General features: G+C 36.9%; 1 protein-coding gene and 1 pseudogene across 2 annotated transcripts in view; both read left to right on the top strand.

Moving 5' to 3' along the window:
• Positions 1-20,221, top strand: part of HCLS1 (hematopoietic cell-specific Lyn substrate 1) — a 30,954-nt gene that overhangs the window by 6,134 nt on the left and 4,599 nt on the right. For both annotated transcript variants that reach the window (XM_030801769.1, XM_003275504.4), the window contains exons 4-8: positions 8,343-8,472; positions 11,294-11,404; positions 13,242-13,296; positions 18,888-18,998; positions 19,655-19,710. In XM_030801769.1, the coding sequence (XP_030657629.1) occupies positions 8,343-8,472; positions 11,294-11,404; positions 13,242-13,296; positions 18,888-18,998; positions 19,655-19,710 (463 nt within the window). The remainder of the gene's footprint in view (positions 1-8,342; positions 8,473-11,293; positions 11,405-13,241; positions 13,297-18,887; positions 18,999-19,654; positions 19,711-20,221) is intronic.
• On the top strand, positions 210-330 carry LOC115832231 (annotated as a pseudogene).

Below are 20,221 nucleotides of genomic sequence, written 5' to 3'. Positions count from 1 at the left end.
CTGTTTCATATATAGGAGGTAGGAATACAATATTTTAAGGAAGTCTCCTAAATTCCTGCCATAATGTTATGGAAAGAGCTTGAATTTGGATATCAGATAGATTTTTAGATTCAATTCCTAACTCTGCCACTCTTAGCAATGTGAACTCGGTCACATAACTTTTTTGAACCTCAGCTTATTTATCAAACGGGGATAAGAATATCAACCCTAGCTTTGCACAGTGGTGGTATTGTAGCCAATGAGGTTTATCCGAGGTGTGATTATCGCTAATTGAAAACTTTTCCCAACACTCCGCCATGATGACTTGCAATATAGTAGGCACTGGCAAAAAAAAAAAAAAAAAAAAAAAAATAGCCACCCTGAATATGTATAGTTAGAGTTCAATGGGATAGCCAATGTCTAATGCAGTACTTAGCACTTCTGAGCAGCTCAGTGATGTTATTTTTGTTTCCTGTTAATATAGGTTAGTTTAATCAGATTTCCTTTCTAAAATCTAACAAACATGTAAACAGACAACAGCCCTCTTTTCTCCTAAGTGGTGTCTACCTGGGCTGTTGTATTGCACGACTCCTATACACAGATCACTCTGACTGGTGCTGCCTGGAGTGGTACAACATGGTGACCCTGCACATTTCCTTGTTAACCTAACTGAATCTATCAGATAGAATAAACGATGGAGATATTGACAAAAAAAGCTTGCGCTCATCTCCCATTTACCCAGGTTATCAAGGAGTAAAAGCCTGGTATCTGCTGGTAACAGGCCAGGTGGCTTTAGACAAGTCCCTTTTCCTCTCTGATTCTCATTTTGCCCATCTGGATCAAAAAGACCTCTAGAGGGTAGTAAGTCTCCACTATTTGGGGATTCCCTCTCGTTAGTGTGGGCTAAGCCAGTCTTTAACATCTGATGGGAATCACCATGGTCCTTGGAAAGGAGAGGGAAATTGGAGAGGAGAACAGTAGCTGTAGATGCTAACACTGACAAATCCCAAAATGAAAAAACAAAAAGCCAAACAAACAAAACAAAACAGTAGCTGTAGAGCTGAGACGACTAAAAGCAGGAAAAGGAAGTGCTTGTAGTTCTTACTAATCTTACTACCTTCCCCACACCATGATGTCTCTTTTTAGGTCTGTCTTGAATAAATTTAGTTTGGATAGTAATTTGGTAATTCAGTGAATAACTCAGATGGTCCTATACATCCCTTATCCATTCTGTAAAGGAACTGCCTGGTTTTCAAGAACTATCACCCTTCTCTCCACCTTCTTTTCTCCACTCTTGCCCATTCATTCTCAAGACTCAAGGGTGTCTTTTCCCTTGACTAGTTTGTTTATTTTCAAATCTGTCACAGACTGATACTTTTGTAAAATAAAATAAAATTGAGTTTCTGGAAAAATAAATGGTTAAAAATAACACAGACAATACAAACAATTTTTATTTTTAAATTCAACAGATATAAAATCATGATGTTGTCAGGCATGCTAGTCTGTGCCTACAGACCCAGCTACTCAGGAGGCTGAGGCAGGAGGATCACTTGAGTCCAGTAGTTCTGGGCTATAGTGCTCTATGCTGATTGGGTCTCCACGCTAAATTCTTAATCAATATAGTGACCTCCCACCTCCCAGGAGCGGGGGACCATAGGTTGCCTAAGAAGGGGTGAACTTGCCCAGGTCAGAAGTGGAGCAGGTCAAAACTCCAGTGCTGATCAATAGTGGGATTGTGTCTGTGAGTAGCCACCGCATTCCAGCCTGGGCAACAGTGAGACCCCATTTCTAAAAAACAAAAAGAAAAAGAATAAAATCACTGTGTCAAATTGCTATAAAAGTTTCTAAACACATATTCTCAATTTTTATTCTTATTTCCCTGTGAAACAGAAACAGTTCAGCTTGTGGACCACACTGCCCTGGAATAATCTTTCAGCACTTCCTGGAACCTGTCTGGCCTTCAGATTAAATCTTTACTAAGCTATAACCACAGGATGTCTGCCTCAGTGGCCCTGTCCTCTTTCTTGTGCCCTGACATTTTATAGCAAGTGGAAATAAAGAATGGTGTAATGCCAAGAGTATAGAAATAGAATTCTGGAGCTCTAGTGACTGATTCCAGCTCTGCTGTAAAAGGGCTCATGATGCTGAGGAGAGTAATAATATTTTACCATCCTATCTTGATTTCCAGCGGTGACTGGAGATTATAGTACCATCCCTGTTTCCCTCACAGGGGTACTGGGAAGAGCCATGGCTATAACTTAAGAATAATGGCTAACATTTATTAAACTATTATATGTCATGGAAAACACTGAGTACTTTTTAAAAACAATCCTATATCATAGATGATGTTGGCATCCTGATTTCACAGAAAAGTGAATGTATATATTAATGTTTAACAATTTGTCCAAGGATACAGAGATACAGGTTGAGCATCCCTAATCCAAAAATTCTAAATCTAAAATGTTCCAAAATCTGAAATTTTTGAAAGCCCACATGATACCACAAGTAGAAAATTCCACACCTGCTACATGTGATGGGTCACAGTCAAAATACAGGTGCACAACAGTTTTTTCAGCATCCCCAAGGGAAAAATAAAGTTACCTCCATTTATTTAGGTCTTCCTTAATACCTTCCTTAATATAGTGTATATGACACATAAATGAATTTCCTGTTTACACATGGGTCTCGTCCCCAAGATATCTCATTATATATATGCAAATATTCCAAAATCTGAAAAAATCCTGAATCCAAAACACTTCTGGTTCCAAGCGTTTGGGATGAGGGATACTCAACCTGTAGTAATTTGAATTTGGCTCAGTCTGACTCCATGGGCTGAAATCTTAACCATTATATTGTTTTTGTCTAATAAACATAATATCATCATGTCCATAATTCTTTTGTTGAAATGAAATGCAAATTTCCATGAACTAAGCTATTGCCATTCCCTAAGGCTGCTTGCTATTCTGTTTACAGTGACAAAGTACTTGATAAGTTGGCCTTAATAATACTACAGTCACTTCATAAACAAACGTCTTTATGAGTGCCCAAAGTCTCTTTCATTTAATGTTTTCTTCACTTTATTATTTTTCAAAAATTAACTTTTTTTTTTTTTGATACGGTGTTTCGTTCTGTCATCCAGGCTGGAGTGCAGTGGTACGATCTTGGCTCACTGAAACCTCTGCCTCCGCCTCCTGGCTTCAAGTGATTCTCCTACCTCAGCTTCCTGAGTAGCTGGGATTACAGGCATGTGCCACCTCGCCCAGTTAATTTGTGTATTTTTAGTAGAGACAGGCTTTCACCATGTTGGCCAGGCTGGTCTTGAACTCCTGACCTCAAGTGATCCGCCTTCCTCAGCCTCCTACAGTGCTGGGATTACAGGTGTTAGCCACCATGCCCGGGCAAAAATTAACTTTATTGATACCTAATCATTATAAGAAAATAGTTCAATGAGTTTTGACTATATATATATAGTATAACCACCAATGCAATCAAGATATAGAATGTATCTATTACCATGAAAATTTCCCTGCACCTCCTTGCAGTCAATACACCCCGTACTGATCTTTTTGTCACTATAGATTAGTTTTGTCTGGCATAGAATTTCATGAAAACAGAATAATATAGAATGTATTGTTTTGTGTTGTCTTCTTTCAGCATAATGTTTTCCAGATTTATCCATGGTGTTGTGTATATAAGTCTTTTGTTCTTTTATATTGTCAAGTAGTGTCCCATTGTATGGATATGTCACAGTTTGATTATTCATTATCCTGTCGATAGACATTTGGATTATTGACAATTTGGATCTATTACAAATGAAACTGTCATGGGCATTTGGGTACAAATCTTTTTGCTGACATATCCTTATTTCTCTTGGGAAATTGCCAGAAGTAGAATTGCTGAGTCATGTAATAAGTGTATGTTTAACCCTTTGAGAGATTCTCAAACTCTTTTCCAAAGGGAATTTACCCTCTTTCATTCCTACCAGTAATGTGTGGGTTTCAGATGCTCCACATTTTTGTCAACATTTGTTATTGTTAGTATTTTTAAATTTAGCTGGGTGCAGTGGCTCATGCCTGTAATCCCAGCACTTTAGGTGGCCAAGGCAGGAGGATGACTTGAGCCCAGGAGTTCAAGACCATCTGGACAACGTGGAGAGATTCTGAGTCTACAAAAAAAATAAAAATTGGCTGGATGTGGGGATGCTCACCTGTGGTCTGAGCTATTCGGGAGGCTGAGGCAGGAGAAGCACTTGAGCCCAGGGGGTTGAAGCTGCAGTGAGCCATGTTTGCCCCACTGCACTCCAGCCTGGGTGACAGACTGAGATCCTCTCTAAAAGACAAACAAAACAAAACAACAACAACAACAAAACCAACTTAACCACTCTTTTAAGTATGTGGTGATTTTAATTGGAATTTCTCTGATGACCAGTTTTATTGAGTACATTTTCATTTGCCATTCATATATCTTCTTTATGAAGTATCTGTTCCCATCTTTTTCTCACTTTTAAAGTGAGTTGTTTGTCTTTTTATTAAGTTGCTGAAAGTTCTTTATATATTCTGGATGTAAGTCTTTTGTGAAATATGTGTTTTATAAGTGTATTCTCCTAGAACATAACTTGCTTTTTCACTTTATTGATTGATTGATTGATTGAGATGGAGTCTCGCTCTGTCACCCAGGCTGGAGTGCAGTGTCATGATCTCAGCTCACTGTAACCTCTGTCACCTGGGTTCAAGCGATTCTGCTGCTTCAGCTCCTGAGTAGCTGGGACTCAGGCGCCCGCCACCACGCCCGGCTAATTTTTGTATTTTTGGTAGAGACGGAGTTTCACCATAGTGGCTAGGCTGGTCTCGAGCTCCTGACCTTGTGATCCACCTGCCTCGACCTCCCAAAGTGCTGAGATTACAGGCGTGAGCCACCGTGCCTGGCCACTTTTTCATTTTATTAATGGCATCTTTTTAAGAGCAAAAGATCTTAATCCTGATGAAGTCTAATTTATTGAAAAAAAAATTTATGGAGCTAATGTTTTATGTATCTAAGAAATATTTACCTACCCCAAAGTTGTGAAGACTTTCTTTGATGTTTTGTCCTAAAGTACTTACAGTTTTAGCTTTTACATTTAAGTCTATGATCCCTTTCAAGTAGACTTTTCTGTGCAGTGTGAGGTCAAGATTGAGGTTCATTTTTTTCCATGTGATTATTTAGTTGTTCAACACTATTAAAAGAGTATCCTGTTCCCATTGACTTACCTGGCATCTTTGACCACGTACATGTGGGTCTATTTCTGGACTCTATTCTGTTCTGTTGATCTATTTTCTACCCTGACAGCATACCATACTGCACTGATTATTGTAGCTTTATAAGTCAAGAAATCATGTAGTCCTCAACTTTGCTCTCCTTTAAAAAAAAAAAAAAAGGAAACAAATTTTACTATTCCAGGACTTTACATTTTCACATAAATTTTACAGTTCACTAGTCAATTCCTACAAGAAAGCCTGTTCAGATTTTGATTGGGATTGCACTGAACCTATAGATCATTTTAGGGAGAATTAACATATTAATGATGTTGAGTTTTCCAATCCATGAACATGGGATATCTCTCCATTTATTTAGGTCTTCTTTAATATTTTCAGAAATATTTTTTAGTGTTTAGGTCTTGCACATACTTTGTTAAGTTTATCCTAAAATGTTTCATGTTATTTCATGTATTTATATTTAACTTTCAGTTTCCAAATGTTTATGGCCAGTATATAAAAATACAATTGATTTTAATATAATGCCCTTGTATCCTGTGACCTTGCCAAATGCACAATGCTTTAGTAGCTTTTTTTGTGTGCATTATTTAGGATTTTCTACATACATGATCAGGTCATCTGTGAATAAAAACCTTATATTCTGAGTCACTCACATTTGTGCTTTTAGTTTTGTAATAAAAAACAAACACAGATTGAGGAATGAGTCATCTTTGAGGTGCTACATTTTGCTTGGTTCACATAAGCTGCATTGCTTTATCAATCCAAAGTCTTTTAAAACTTAAATTGGATATCTGAGAGTTAATATGTCAAAAGTTTCTTAGGCACAACACAGCATATTGAATTGGAATTTTTTGTTTTCCTCTCTATCTCTTCCAGCTGTCCTCTATCTCCATACATTAAACATCTTTGTGTCCTCAGAGCCTAACAGTACCTCACACTTAAAAGTTTTTTAGTTAGTAGTTATCAAATGAAGGAATGATATAATTAAGACCTGTTTAGGCCGGGCATGGTGGCTCACGCCTGTAATCCCAGCACTTTGGGAGGCCAAGGCAAGAGGATCACTCGAGGTCAGGAGTTTGAGACCAGCCTGGCCAATGTGGTGAAACCCTGTCTCTACTAAAAATACAAAATCTAGCTGGGCATGACATGCATGCCTGTAATCCCAGCTACTCCGGAGGCTGAGGCAAGAGAATCGCTTGAACCTGGGAGGCAGAGATTGCAGCGAGCCGAGATCATGCCACTGCACTCCAGCCTGGGTGACACAGCGAGATTCTGTCTCAATAATAATAATAATAATAATAATAATAGTAATAATAATAAAGACCTGTTTAGAATGACTTCAGCTATAACCTAAAGAAGTCTGTTTTCTTTGGGCCTCAACAATTTCATTCAAATTATATCATCTATTGGTATGATCCCCTGACTAGTTTTTCTGTTATCCTTTAGATGAATATTCCTGAGTTTCATTTTCTAATCCCTTTTAAAAACTTGTTTTAACTATAATATAGTTATAACCCATTTAACAATTATTATATTCATTAAAAAATTGCAGATTTTTTCCATTTGAAAGTAAATTTTGGCCCCATTTTCTTCATCTTTCACCTGAATACTTCAGTTGGAAGATATTGGGCAGGCATTTACATGTCCTTGGTACTAGTAGCTTATGACACAGTGTTGGTGTTGAACTGACAACACAAGATCTCTGCTTTCAACGCTGCCAGAGAGTTTAGAGGAGGCATGGGAACAGGGGGTTCTTCCAGCACTTGGCTTAATTTCATCTGGTTCATAGCCAGCTTTCTAAAATTAACTGTGGCTAAAGCTAAGAAGGCTTTTTTAAAAGACCTTTAGTGGAATTATCCACTAAAGGCCACCAGATGGATCTATTCTTCCGCAAAAGAAGACAATTTCTGCTGAGAGACAGCCATTCTACATATAACCAATGTGTCTGGTTGTCCTGAGCTGGTAAAGTCCCAGCTCACCATCTAACGTCACTACCTCAATACCCTAAACCCTCATTGCTTGCTGCAGAAAGTCAAATTTCTTATTTAGGGTTCTCTTGCCCAAATGTTTCCAAGAATCCCCGGATCCTTATATGTGTCCAAATAACAGATCTGATTGTCACATGGGGCTGAGCTATCACTTCATATCCTCAAGCCAAAGAGGTTGGCCAAGATGGCTTTCTGCCCCTTTAATTGTTGCAGTCACCTTTCATGGTAAAGATGGAAGTGGGTGTGAAGTAAGAAAGAGAATGCCTTTTTTTGGTGGTGCTTTCTCTTAGGGATAGAGGTGTCCCTTCAAATCAAGAGAATTTGACGCTTCGTGTTATAGCAATTATTGTGAGTGGATTTTGTTAGTTAGTTTTCATCAGTCCTTAGTTTTCTTAGGTATTATCAGCCTGGGGGGAAGGGGCAGAAGATCTTAATTCATGACCAAAAAGCATAAAAAATACTACTAATGTTTAAATAAATTTCCCCAATTCTGTGTTTTTATAAGCATTATTTTTAATGACTTCCTAGTACACTAGTGAAAGGTAGTTATTTCAATTTATTTAACTATTATCCAACCATTGGTCATATAGATTGTTTCTTAGTCATTGCTATTATGTACAATGCTTCAATGAGTATCATTTAGACATTAAGGACATTAAGCTTTGCCATATTTAAAATCATTTCCCTGGTGTAGACTCCTAAAACTAGAATGTGTAGGTCCAATGGTATGTGAATATTTTTCTGCTTTTTGAGACACATCCTCTAATTGATAGAAAGCAGATCCATTCAGAAAAGAAAATAACTTTCCAGTTATCAGAATATAGGTATCATTGTCCTCTAATATTTAAGAACATGAAAAATGGGACTAAAAATCACAAGGTTATTTTAGTGAGCAAAATAACAGACTAGAGGAAATATTACTGGCCTATGGAGAGTTTAAATCAGGCCATGGTATGCAGGCCAGACTGATCTTTTCCTTCTAGACCCATCACTAGTATCTTTTGGGGGCCCAGGTTATTACTGAAAATAAACAGGACAGACTTCAAGACTTCCATTTTTCTGGGAAGATGGGTTTGTTGATCTCCCTGGGATAGATGAGCCTTGGTCATGTGGTTTCTTCCAGCATCCACCAGCTGAGGAACAAAGTATCGGAGGAGCATGATGTTCTCAAGAAGAAAGAGATGGAGTCAGGGCCCAAAGCATCCCATGGCTATGGAGGTCGGTTTGGAGTAGAAAGAGACCGAATGGACAAGGTAAGTTGAAAGGGAAAGATTTGCTTTAAAAAAATACATTAAAAAATAGATATATTATATATACTTATATATTTTGTAAATATATATAATTATATACTTATATATAATTATATGCCTCTATAATAAGAGCCAATTATATATAAGTATATATAATTGACTCTATAATAAATAATTGGCTATAAAATAATTGGCTCTGTAAGAGCCAATATAAGTATATAATTATATAAGTATATATATAATATATAATATATAAGTATATAATTATATAAGTATATATAATATAATATATAAGTATATAATTATATAAGTATATAGAATATATAATATATATAAGTATATAATTATATACGTATATATAATATATATACGTATATAATTATATAAGTATATATAATATGTAAGTATATAATTATATAAGTATATATAATATATAAGTATATAATTATATAAGTATATATAATATATAAGTATATAATTATATAAGTATATATAATATATAAGTATATAATTATATAAGTATATATGTATATATATGCTTATATAAGTATATATATACTTATATATATTATATATTATATATTATCTATATTATATATAATATATAATATAGATAATATCTATATTACATATAGATATATCTATAGATATAATATAGATATAATATATATTATATATAATATATATAATATGATATATATTATATTATTTATATATAATATATAATTATAATATAAATATATCCTATAATTATAATATATTAAAATATACATATAATATAAATTTATATATTTACATTTACTTATTATGTTACATATATTAATAATATATATTTATAAATATATTTATAAATCATTATATAAGTATATAAGTATATAATATATAATGTATTAATATATAATATTATATTATATATATTATATACTTATATATAATATATAATATATTATATACTTATATATAATATATACTTATAAGTAACTATATACTTATATATAACAGATACTATAAGTATATATATTATATATTATATATATCATATTATATATACTTATATATTATATATTATATATACTAATATATAATCTACATTATATATACTAATATATAATCTACATTATATATTATATTTTATATATTATATATATAATTATATAAGTATATATTTATTATATATACTTACATATTTTGTATGTTATAATAAATATAATATAATATGTATTATATTTTATATATAATATTATATATTATATATTATATATTATATTTTATATATACTTATATATACTTTATATATACTTATATAAAATATAATATATAATATTTTATATATATACTTATATAAGTATATATAAGTATAAATATATTGCATTTTATATATATAATTATATAAGTATATATAATATATTATATATTAATTGTAATATATAATATTAATATTACATTATATTACATATTAATATATTGATGCATCGATTTATTAATATATAATATATTATATTACATATTAATATATGTAATATGCATTAATAATGTAGATTATATATTATATTAGTATATATAATATATAATATATAAGTATATATAATATGATATATAATATAGATATATATACTTATAGTATCTGTTATATATAATATATAGTTACTTATAAGTATATATTATATATAAGTATATAATTAATATATTATATATTAATACATTATATATTATATACTTATATACTTATATAATGATTTATAAATATATTTATAAATATATATTATTAATATATGTAACATAATTATAAGTAAATGTAAATATATAAATTTATATTATATGTATATTTTAATATATTATAATTATAGGATATATTTATATTATAAATATATAGTTTATTCATAAATATATAGTATATAATATTAAAGTATATATAAAATATTTCACTAAAACACCCAGATACTTTTGTTCTAGATCAGAATATATATTTTTTGACTCATTTATTGGTTCATGAGTTAAAACTCATTCAAAAGTACAGTATTCATTTGGTCTCTAAAATATAATGTCCACATGTTATTTGTATCAAATTTTTCTGATCTCAACACATAAGATATACATGGCAGAAAATAAGAGCCAAGATATTAGAACTGCTGGCCTGTTGTAGCCCCAACAGCACTGTAACTCCTAGACCAAGAAGACAGGGAGCACAAGTGGAGAAGGAAAAAATATGTTTTAAAATCATTTGCTGCTTTTAAATGTTTATGTATTATGTCTATGTTGCAACTTCTCTTTATTATTTTCTTTGCTGTGTATTTAGTGATTTTTTTTGTATATATGTCCTACATTACATGTTGTTTAAAGCTCAGAGTTCACTTCTGAACTTTGACAGCCATACAGGAGCAAAGATCTAGAACAAAATCACTGGCTTTCCTAATGAAATATTCCATCCCGGCTATGGCGTCCGGTCAGTCCCCTTGGTCGTTCCTCCACACTACCCCACACTACACTCTGTTCTGCTGCACAATGCTCTTGTTTCAGCTCTTTTTGTTTCTGGTTTAAAACCTGCTCTGTCTACCTAGTCTCTATCCCCTGGTTCCCAGCCCATCCTATGGGAGTGTTCAGAATGAAGGATTCCTTAATGATATTAAAGAAGAACAGGGATGAGCAGGTCTCCAGAAAAAGTCATCTTGCTCTCCCATCGCATATTTTTTGGCACCACTGTCAGAGGCCATAGATCTGACCCAGAATGGAATTTCTTACATGCCTACATCCCACTCCATCTCTGTATTTATTTTTTTAAGGTCATTTTTATCATTTCACTCACTCCATCCTTGATTTTTCTCAGAGTGCAGTGGGCCATGAGTATGTTGCTGAGGTGGAGAAGCACTCTTCTCAGACGGATGCTGCCAAAGGCTTTGGGGGCAAGTACGGAGTTGAGAGGGACAGGGCAGACAAGGTAAGTGACCACTCTCTCTCCTAGCCACTCACCTCCAGTCATGTGAAAGTTGCCCACACTCACCCCTGGATGGAGGCACATGCTTCTTTGTTGAAAGACAGGCAGTGGATGCTGTGAGGACCTGACACCATCACAGGGATACCTCCCTCAGCAAGTTCCTTGGTGCCAATGTTGGAAGCCACATGCTGAGCTGAAAGACAGTGATTCAAATAAGGAGAAGACTCTCAAACTGTGTGTTTGAATGAATAATTCCTCAAGCCACTGGTTTTTATTATACTCATATGCATGAAGATAGAACAGAGAATCGTCTAAGCTCTTCTTTTGGCTTAACATCAAAACCTTATAAATACTCATGCCTTTTAGGAAAACAGAGTCATCAGTTTAAATATTATTGCCATGGCAGCAGATAATCAAGTTAAACAACTAATTAGGGTTACTATTTACAGGATTTAGCGTCAATCTATGAAGTCCAGATATCTTTAAAGACTTCTTTGTACAAAACAAAACAAAATGTTGTTTTGAAGAGAAAAAAAGTCCGTATGATTACAGCATCATATTGTTGACAGGAGAGTAAGACTGATAACTCATTGATGCTTTTAGTTCCATGTCTCATTAGGTCAGATTCTTTGAACTCATTTTTTATGGTGTAGAATGGTGTCTCCTGCGCTGCAGCTGCACACAGAGAGAGGACATCTCCTTCACAGTTAACCGAGATTTTTTCTTTGTTTTTACCAACGGTTGTTAATTAGGTGGACATGAATCCTTAAAGCTAAAGATTGGAAGCTAAGGCAGCTAAGTTCTAGAACATTAATTGTTTGCATCATTGGAGGGTAAAACTATGAAAAACAAAACCAGGGAAGTTTAAAACATACTGCAAAGCTAAGGGAAGATGTAGAAGGCAATAGTGGAATATGGAGCATACAATGTTCTAGAATCAGGATGGAATTCCCTGTTCCATCTTGGCCCCACTCTTGCCTGCCTTTGCTTAATCTCCGATTCTTACATCTTTTGCTCACAAGCCACAAATGGAATCACCCAGTCAGTGTGTCATGTAAATCAAGAAACAATACATGTTAATTAGTTCTTAAGATGCAAAAACCCAGACTTGCTTAGATACCCATAGTTCCTGAGCCAGATGGAGAACAAAGCTCCAAAACTCTGCAGTAATGTTGGGTATCTGGGCAACATGTCCAGTCCCGGAGCCAGCTAGGATCCAGACTCTCCTGGTTGCAGTTATCCCACCAAAATCCACATATTTGTGTTTCCATTACTGAGTAATGAAAGAGAAGAGGCACAGCATTATCAACTGGGAATAGGGTAATGTCTCTTCATGAGCAGAGTGCTTTATACCTTACAAGGCACTTTTCTAGGTATTACATTTCACTTTTGTGAGGATTTGTTAGGAAGAAAAGCACTAAGTTAGTGAATGAACCTAAGTAGACACTTTACCTTGTCCCATTTAGTTCTCATGATATCCCAAAGGAAGAGGGATCATTTCTCTCATTTTACAGTCGAGGTAGATAAGGCAGGCATGCATGCCTCTCCTGATTTTATATTAAAAGAGACTGGGGCTTAGTAATATAAAGGAACGTGCCTAAACTTCAACAACTATAAATAGGGGATGTAGGGTTTGAACCTAAAACTGTCTGTGTCCAGGGCCTATGTTCATTGCTCTGTAGTATCCTGTGTCCATACCAGCCTGTTTCTACATTAAACACCCATACTCAGCCCGAAGCCCCTACAAACTACCTCTGGGGCTGGCTGGGAGTAAGGGGAGGTTAGGAAGGGGAAAACCTGTCAGCTCTGACTAACCAATTCTCTCTCCTCTTCTCTGTAGTCAGCAGTCGGCTTTGATTATAAAGGAGAAGTGGAGAAGCACACATCTCAGAAAGGCAAGGACACTGTACTTCACTCAGCCTCAGCAATCTGACTGGCAGGCTCTGCTGCTAAGACTATCTTCCAGCAGTTGTCATCAGCTTTTTAACTTCCATGACCCAGCTCGCCACTATTTTATTTACTTTTTGTTCATTTGTTTGTTTTTGAGACAGGGTCTTGCACTGTAACCCAGGCGGGAGTGCAGTGGCACGATCACGGGTCACTGAAGCTTCGACTTTCTGGGCTCAAGCGATCCTCCCACCTCAGCGTTCTGAGTAGCTGTGACTACAGGTGTGCACCACCATGCCTGGCTAATTTTTTATTCTTTGTAGAGATGGAGTCTCACTATGTTGCCCAGGCAGTCTCGAACATTTTGGCTCAAGTGATTCTCCCCTCTCACCCTCTCAAAGTGCTGGGATTACAGGCATGAGCCACCGCACCCAGCGCTATTTTATATACTTTTTTATTTTTTTGAGAGGGAGTCTCGCTCTGTCACCCAGGCTAGAGTGCAGTGGCACTATCTTGGCTCACTGCGAGCTCTGCGTCCTGGGTTCACGCCATTCTCCTGCCTCAGCCTCCCGAGTAGCTGGGACTACAGGCGACTGCCACCATGCCTGGCTAATTTTTTTTGTGTATTTTTAGTAGAGACAGGGTTTCACTGTGTTAGCCAGGATGGTCTAGATCTCCTGACCTCGTGATCCACCTGTCTCTGCCTCTCAAAGTGCTGGGATTACAGGTGTGAGCCACCGTGCCCGGCCCTATTTTATATGCTTTTTAAACCCAGTGTGTACTTGCTTCTGTTTTTCTCCATGATCACTTTCTGTAATATTGATCAAGTGTTTTTGTTTTTGTTTTTGTTTGAGATGGAGTCTGGCTCTGTTGCCCAGGCTGGAGTGCAGTGGCGCAATCTTGGCTCACTGCAAGCTCCACCTCCCTGTTTCACGCCATTCTCCTGCCTTAGCCTCCTGAGTAGCTGGGACTACAGGCGCCCACCACTACGCTGGGCTAATTTTCGTATTTTTAGTGGAGACGGGGTTTCACCGTGTTAGCTAGGATGGTCTTCATCTCCTGACCTCGTGATCCGCCCGCCTCGGCCTCCCAAAGTGCTGGGATTACAGGCTTGAGCCACTGCGCCCGGCCATATTGATCAAGTTTTTGAATCCTTCTTTTTTCTCTAATGGATTGAAAATAAGGTATTCTATTCCTTTTTTTTAGAAGGTTATTCCTAAATTTTAACATGCATCTTTGACTTAAATTTAAAATTAATCACAATCTCTTCCGGAGTATATCGGAAACATAGAATATTTTAACTACATTCTTTTTAACCAACCATATTGTTGTTCAGTATGTTGGTTCCATCTTATTCCATCTTATTATTGATTCCATCTTATAAACCCCACAAAAATGAATCATTATTATTACTTAGTAAGTGCTTATTTAAATTGACCAAGGTATTTACCTATTTCTTAGCTCGACATTGCTTATTGTATTTCATTGTTTCACCTTTGTGTCTTCTATTTCCTTCTTGCTAAAATATTCCATTGATAATTCTTTTAATGAGTCTATGAAAAAACTTTCAGTGTAAAATGTCTTTATGTTGCATCATTCTTCATTTTTATTTTCCCTTCATCACTTTGAAGATCTTATTTCATCGTCTCTGACATCTCTCTTGTGTCAGACTATCATTCCTGAGTAGGTAACATGTCTTATCTCTCTGGGTTTTTTTTTAATTAAAGATTTTCTTTTGGTCTCTGATATTCTGCACTATTATTAGGGTGTGTCTGGATGTTAGATCTACTTTTATTATCCTATATGGGACTTACTGCCCTTTTTCAGCCTCAGATGTGACTTTCATTATAGAAAGTTCTCAGGCATTTTCTCTTTGAATAATACCTCTTCTCTCTTTCTTTATGTCCCTGTGCCACATTTTGGGTTATTCCTTTAGATCTAGGTTAAGTTCACTGATTCTCCCTTTAGCTGTATTTCATTATTGCTTAAGCTGTCCATTACATTTTAAACTTTCTTTCAAATATCTTCCCTTCCCTTCCTTTCCCTTCCCTTCCCTGCTGTGCCCTGCCCTGCCCTGCCCTGCCCTCTCCTTCCTTCCCCTCCCCTTCCCTTCCCTCTCTTTTTTTAGACAAAGTCTCATTATGTTGCCCAGGCTGGCCTCAAACTCCTGGGCTGAAGTGATCCTCCTGCCTGGACCTACCAGAGTGCTGGGATTACAGGCATGAGCCACCACATCAGATATTTTCATTTCTGGAGTTTCTTTTGATTCTATTGCACATCTGCTGATTCATTTTCCATAAGGCATTATGGTTTCATTACGGTTCCCTGTGCCACTTCTTTAAGCTCTTTAATTATTTTAAACATGTACTTTACAGCTTCTTTCATATTTTATATTATTTGCAGTTCTTGGCTGTGCCATTTCTTCTGACTAATCTGTTGTTCCTCATAGTTATTTATTTCTTTGATGGTTTGTAATCTTTGTTTATAAACTTATTTGAGTGAAGGAGAGGGATATTTGTTTTATGAGAATTTCATGTGCCCTGGGTTTAGTAAGTACCTCATCCAGGGAAATATTGCCTCTACTTCTGGCTCAACTCTAGAGGTCTTAATAGTAATGGACTTTTTTTTCCCTTTATTATTATTTTTTCCCATGGAGTTCAAGTCTTTCTAGTTTTTAAGTTGTTTATGGTATGCTGTGCTTTTCAAGGAATTTGTTCATTTTGTCTGTGTTGTCAGGTTTATTGGCACAAATTCATTTGTAATATTTTCTTCTTTTTAACTTCTGTAAGATTTCTAGTGATATGAAATGCCTATTTTCATTTCTGGTCTTATTTATTTGTGTTTTTTCTCTTTTTAATTATTCTTACTGGAAGTTCATCAATTTTATTATTCTTTCCAAAGAACAAGCTTTTGGCTTTGCTAATTTTCTCTATTGTTTACCTGTTTTAAAAAATATATTGGTTTCTGCTCTTATCTTTATTATGTTTTTCTTCTACTTAGTATTGATTTAGTTTGTTCTTTTTCTAGCCTCTTAAGGTAGAAACTTAGATAATTGATTTTAAGCCTTCCTTTACTATATGGGCACTTAAAAAGCTATACATTTCCCTCTGAACACTACATTCATTTGCTACAAACATTTGCTACATTCAACAAATATTATATGTGTTTTAATTTTCATTCATCACAAACCTGTGTTCCCAGATATTCAGGAGGCTAATGTGGGAGGATCACTTGAGTCCAGGAGGTTGAGGCTGCAGCAAGCCATGATTGTGCCACTACATTTTGGCCTGGGCAACAGAGTGAGACCCTGTCTCAAAAAAAAAAAAAACATTCAGTTAAAAATATTTTCTTATTTCCCTTGTAATTTCTTCTTTGACACATGTATTACTTAAAAGTTGTTACTAATTTTCTAAGTATCATGGAAATTTTCTAGATAATTTTATTGGTATTGACTTCTACTTTAATTCTATTGTGATCAGAATATGATCTCTAATATTTCAGTCTTTTGAAATGTGCTGAGACTTACTGTCTTAGAGACTTATGGACCGGCACATGGTCTATTTGGTCAATGTTCTATATGCATGAAAAAAAGTATATTCTGTAGTTTGGGGTATAGTGTTGTATAAGAGTCAATTAGGTCTTATTAGTTGATAATGTTTGGATCTTCTATAATTTTACTGATTCCTTTTTGCCTAAAATACCTATTAATTAATGAAAGAATGGTGTTAAATTTTCAACTACTGTTACAGATTTATCTATTTCTCTTTCTACTTCTGTCAGCTTTTGCATTGTGTGTGTGTGTGTGTGTGTGTGTGTGTGTGTGTGTGTGTTGGAGTCTTGCGATGTTTCTCAGGCTGGTCTCGAACTCCTGGGCTCAAGCCACCCTCCTGCCTCAGCCTTCTGAGTAGCTGGGACTACAGGCGTTCGCCACACCTGGTTTTTTACATTTTTCTTTTATTTGAGAGCTTCATGAATTTTGGTTCAGTGAATAGGTTTATGCCAGCATACATATTCCAGATGAAAGGTATTGTTCTTTTATCATTGGAGCATGTCTTTCTTGTCTCTTAGAATGCACTTTGTCTTGAGATCACTTTATCTCATATTCATGTCATCTTTCTTATGCTTACTCTTTCCAAAATGTATATTTTCCTGGATCAGTATTTGGTTAATTTCTCAGCTTAGAATTCCTGCATCACATAAGTGGAAAAAAAAAATGTGTATTTGCATTCTACACTTAGATGTAGGCTTGGAGTTTCCAAGTCTCATAAGCAAATTTTCCCCCTATCAAATATTGAACAGGCTACAAGCCCCCCTCATGATTTTCCTGGGTAAATGAGTAGAATTTTTCTAGCACTCTCTTATAGGAGTGGACAGAGCTTCATTTCTGGCTTTCCTCCCTCCTCCCCCATTCTTCTATGGAAATTAGAATCACAGAGCCTCGATCCTAATCCCTATTCATTACATTTGGAATTTAAAATCTGACCAGGTGTGGTAGTTCACACATGTAATTGCAGCACTTTGGGAGGCTGAGATGGGTGGGTCCTTTGAGCCCAGGAGTTTAAGGCTAGCCTGGGCAACATAGTGAGATCCTATCACTACAGATTTTTTTTTTTTAAATTAGCAAGGCATGGTGGCACATGCCTGTGGTCCCAGTTACTCAGGAGGATTGCTTGACCCCAGGAGTTCAAGGTTACAGTGAGCCATGATTGTACCCTTCACTCTAGCCTAGGCAAAAGAGCAAGACCCTATCTCTAAAAACAAACAAAAAATTGCCCAAAAATGGCCTTGGGTTTTCTGTGGTGTCAGTTCATAATTATCTTCACACATACAGCTTTGATTCATCTCTTTGTCTCTGGTTTTCTGGAGCCAGGATTTTTTCCCTTCCTTTCTTCTGAGCTTCACTTTTTTTTTTTTTTTTTTTGAGATTGAGTCTCGCTGTGTCACCCAGGCTGGAGTGCAATGGTGCGATCTCGGCTCACTGCAACCTCCACCTCCCAGGTTCAAGTGACTCTCCTGCCTCAGCCTCCTCAGTAGCTGGGACTATAGACACACATCACCATGCCTGGATAATTTTTGTATTTTTTAGTAGAGACAGGGTTTCCCCATTTTGGCCAGGCTGGCTCAGACTCCTGACCTCAGGTGATCCGTCTGCCTCGGCCCCTAAAGTGCTGGGATTACAGGCATGAGCACTGCGCCTGGCCTGAGCTTCACTCTTTAAAACAAAATTTTATGTTTTATCAGACATTTCTATGTGCTTATATGGGAGTAGGGGAAAGGCATAGATTTCATGTAACTGCCTTTTTTTCCCCTGCAATCTCCTCATTCTCTATACTTGCCCCTTCTTGAAGAAGAAGGGAGAAAATGGGAATTTTCTTCTCATCTTGGCATGGAAATGAGAGTAGAGAGGGAAAAAGTAAGCAATATTCAATTAAAAGACTACTTAAGACACTGCTTCTCTTTAATTCCCCTGTATTCAAGCCCTGCTCTTTTCCCAGGACCCTAACACTCTGCACACATTCCTGCTGACCTCTCTTCTCCAGTGCTTCCCTGTGTGCTGGAGCCTAAGGGTGGGCTCTCATGACTGCTCCTTTGACCACAGATTACTCTCGTGGCTTTGGTGGCCGGTACGGGGTGGAAAAGGATAAACGGGACAAAGCAGCTCTGGGATATGACTACAAGGGAGAGACGGAGAAACACGAGTCCCAGCGAGGTGAGTTGGGGTTGGAAGGGGGAAGGTCACAGATAGCAGAGGGCTCTCCTTCCTTTCTTTCTGGAAGCTCACCCAAGGGCCCCAGAATACAGAGGGGCAGATGTGCAGAGCAGGGGGTACCAGGGCAGTAAGCACATGTGTGGGGATGGGTGGTGGTAGTAAGGGGAGGGAGGAGAGATGGAGAGGAAAACAGCAGGATTAAGAGCAGGGCCTAGGAGGGAGGTGAGAGAGAATGGGGCATTCAGGAAGGAATGAGAACAGACAGGCTGGGTGATGGTCAGAAGATGGTTTGCCATGAGTCTTAGAGGGATCTCTGCTGTCCTCACAGAGGATAAAGAGGTTTACTGCTTCCCTGGAACCCATAGGGATGGCTGGAATGCTCTCTGTGTTTTTTCCTATTTCTTTTACATTTTTCCTTATCTGTTGCTTTCTGCTTTCCGTATTTCCCTATTTCCATCTTTCTCTTCTCCATTCACTCCCAGATTTTTTCCCCATCTGTTTCCCTCTCTTCCCATCCATGCCTCCCTCTATCCTCTGATTCTCACATTTCTTCCTACGTCTGTTTTCCACATTCCTGTTTTTCTTCCCACTGATTCTTCTCACTACCCATTCCCAGCATTTTGATCTCCTATAACTCAGAACTTTCTGTCCTGCAGATTATGCCAAGGGCTTTGGTGGCCAGTATGGAATCCAGAAGGACCGAGTGGATAAGGTAAAGCACCAGAACACCAATGTCTTAAGAAGAGTTCCCTAAGTTTAGGCAAGTGTGCAGAGAAGAGCGTGAAGAAGGCTGGGAGAGGGAGGGGATGGTGGTGCCGGGCACACAGAGCCTGTCCTGCTGGCATCATGCACTCCCCACTGACTGCCCTCAGCATCTAAGGGGCATGTCTTCCAAAGCCTGAGCTTTGAGGACAGTGGGAGAGGCATACAGAGACACAGATAAACCGCAGGGAAAGGTCGCATTGGACTGGAAATTGTATTGATTTCTTGGCATTGCTTAACCCAATCTTAAGTCTCTTCCCACCCCATGCCACTGTCCTCCCTACACTAGTTCCTCCTCATGCATTGGCCAAGGGCCCTGCTACGTTCTAGGCAACTGGGCTTGGAGACATGAGATTCTAAGGTCACTGAGCTGCTGAAAGTGGGAGCTGAACTCGGCAGTTAAGAACTTCTTTACCCCCTCTCTACCACAAAACAACATTGGAACATGCTGTCCAGCTGTT

Source organism: Nomascus leucogenys, chromosome 21 (assembly GCF_006542625.1).
Source record: "Nomascus leucogenys isolate Asia chromosome 21, Asia_NLE_v1, whole genome shotgun sequence".
In the NCBI taxonomy this organism is placed as follows: domain Eukaryota; kingdom Metazoa; phylum Chordata; class Mammalia; order Primates; family Hylobatidae; genus Nomascus; species Nomascus leucogenys.
The sequence above is the reverse complement of the archived record's forward strand: the minus strand, read 5'-3'. Positions and strand labels throughout refer to the sequence as shown.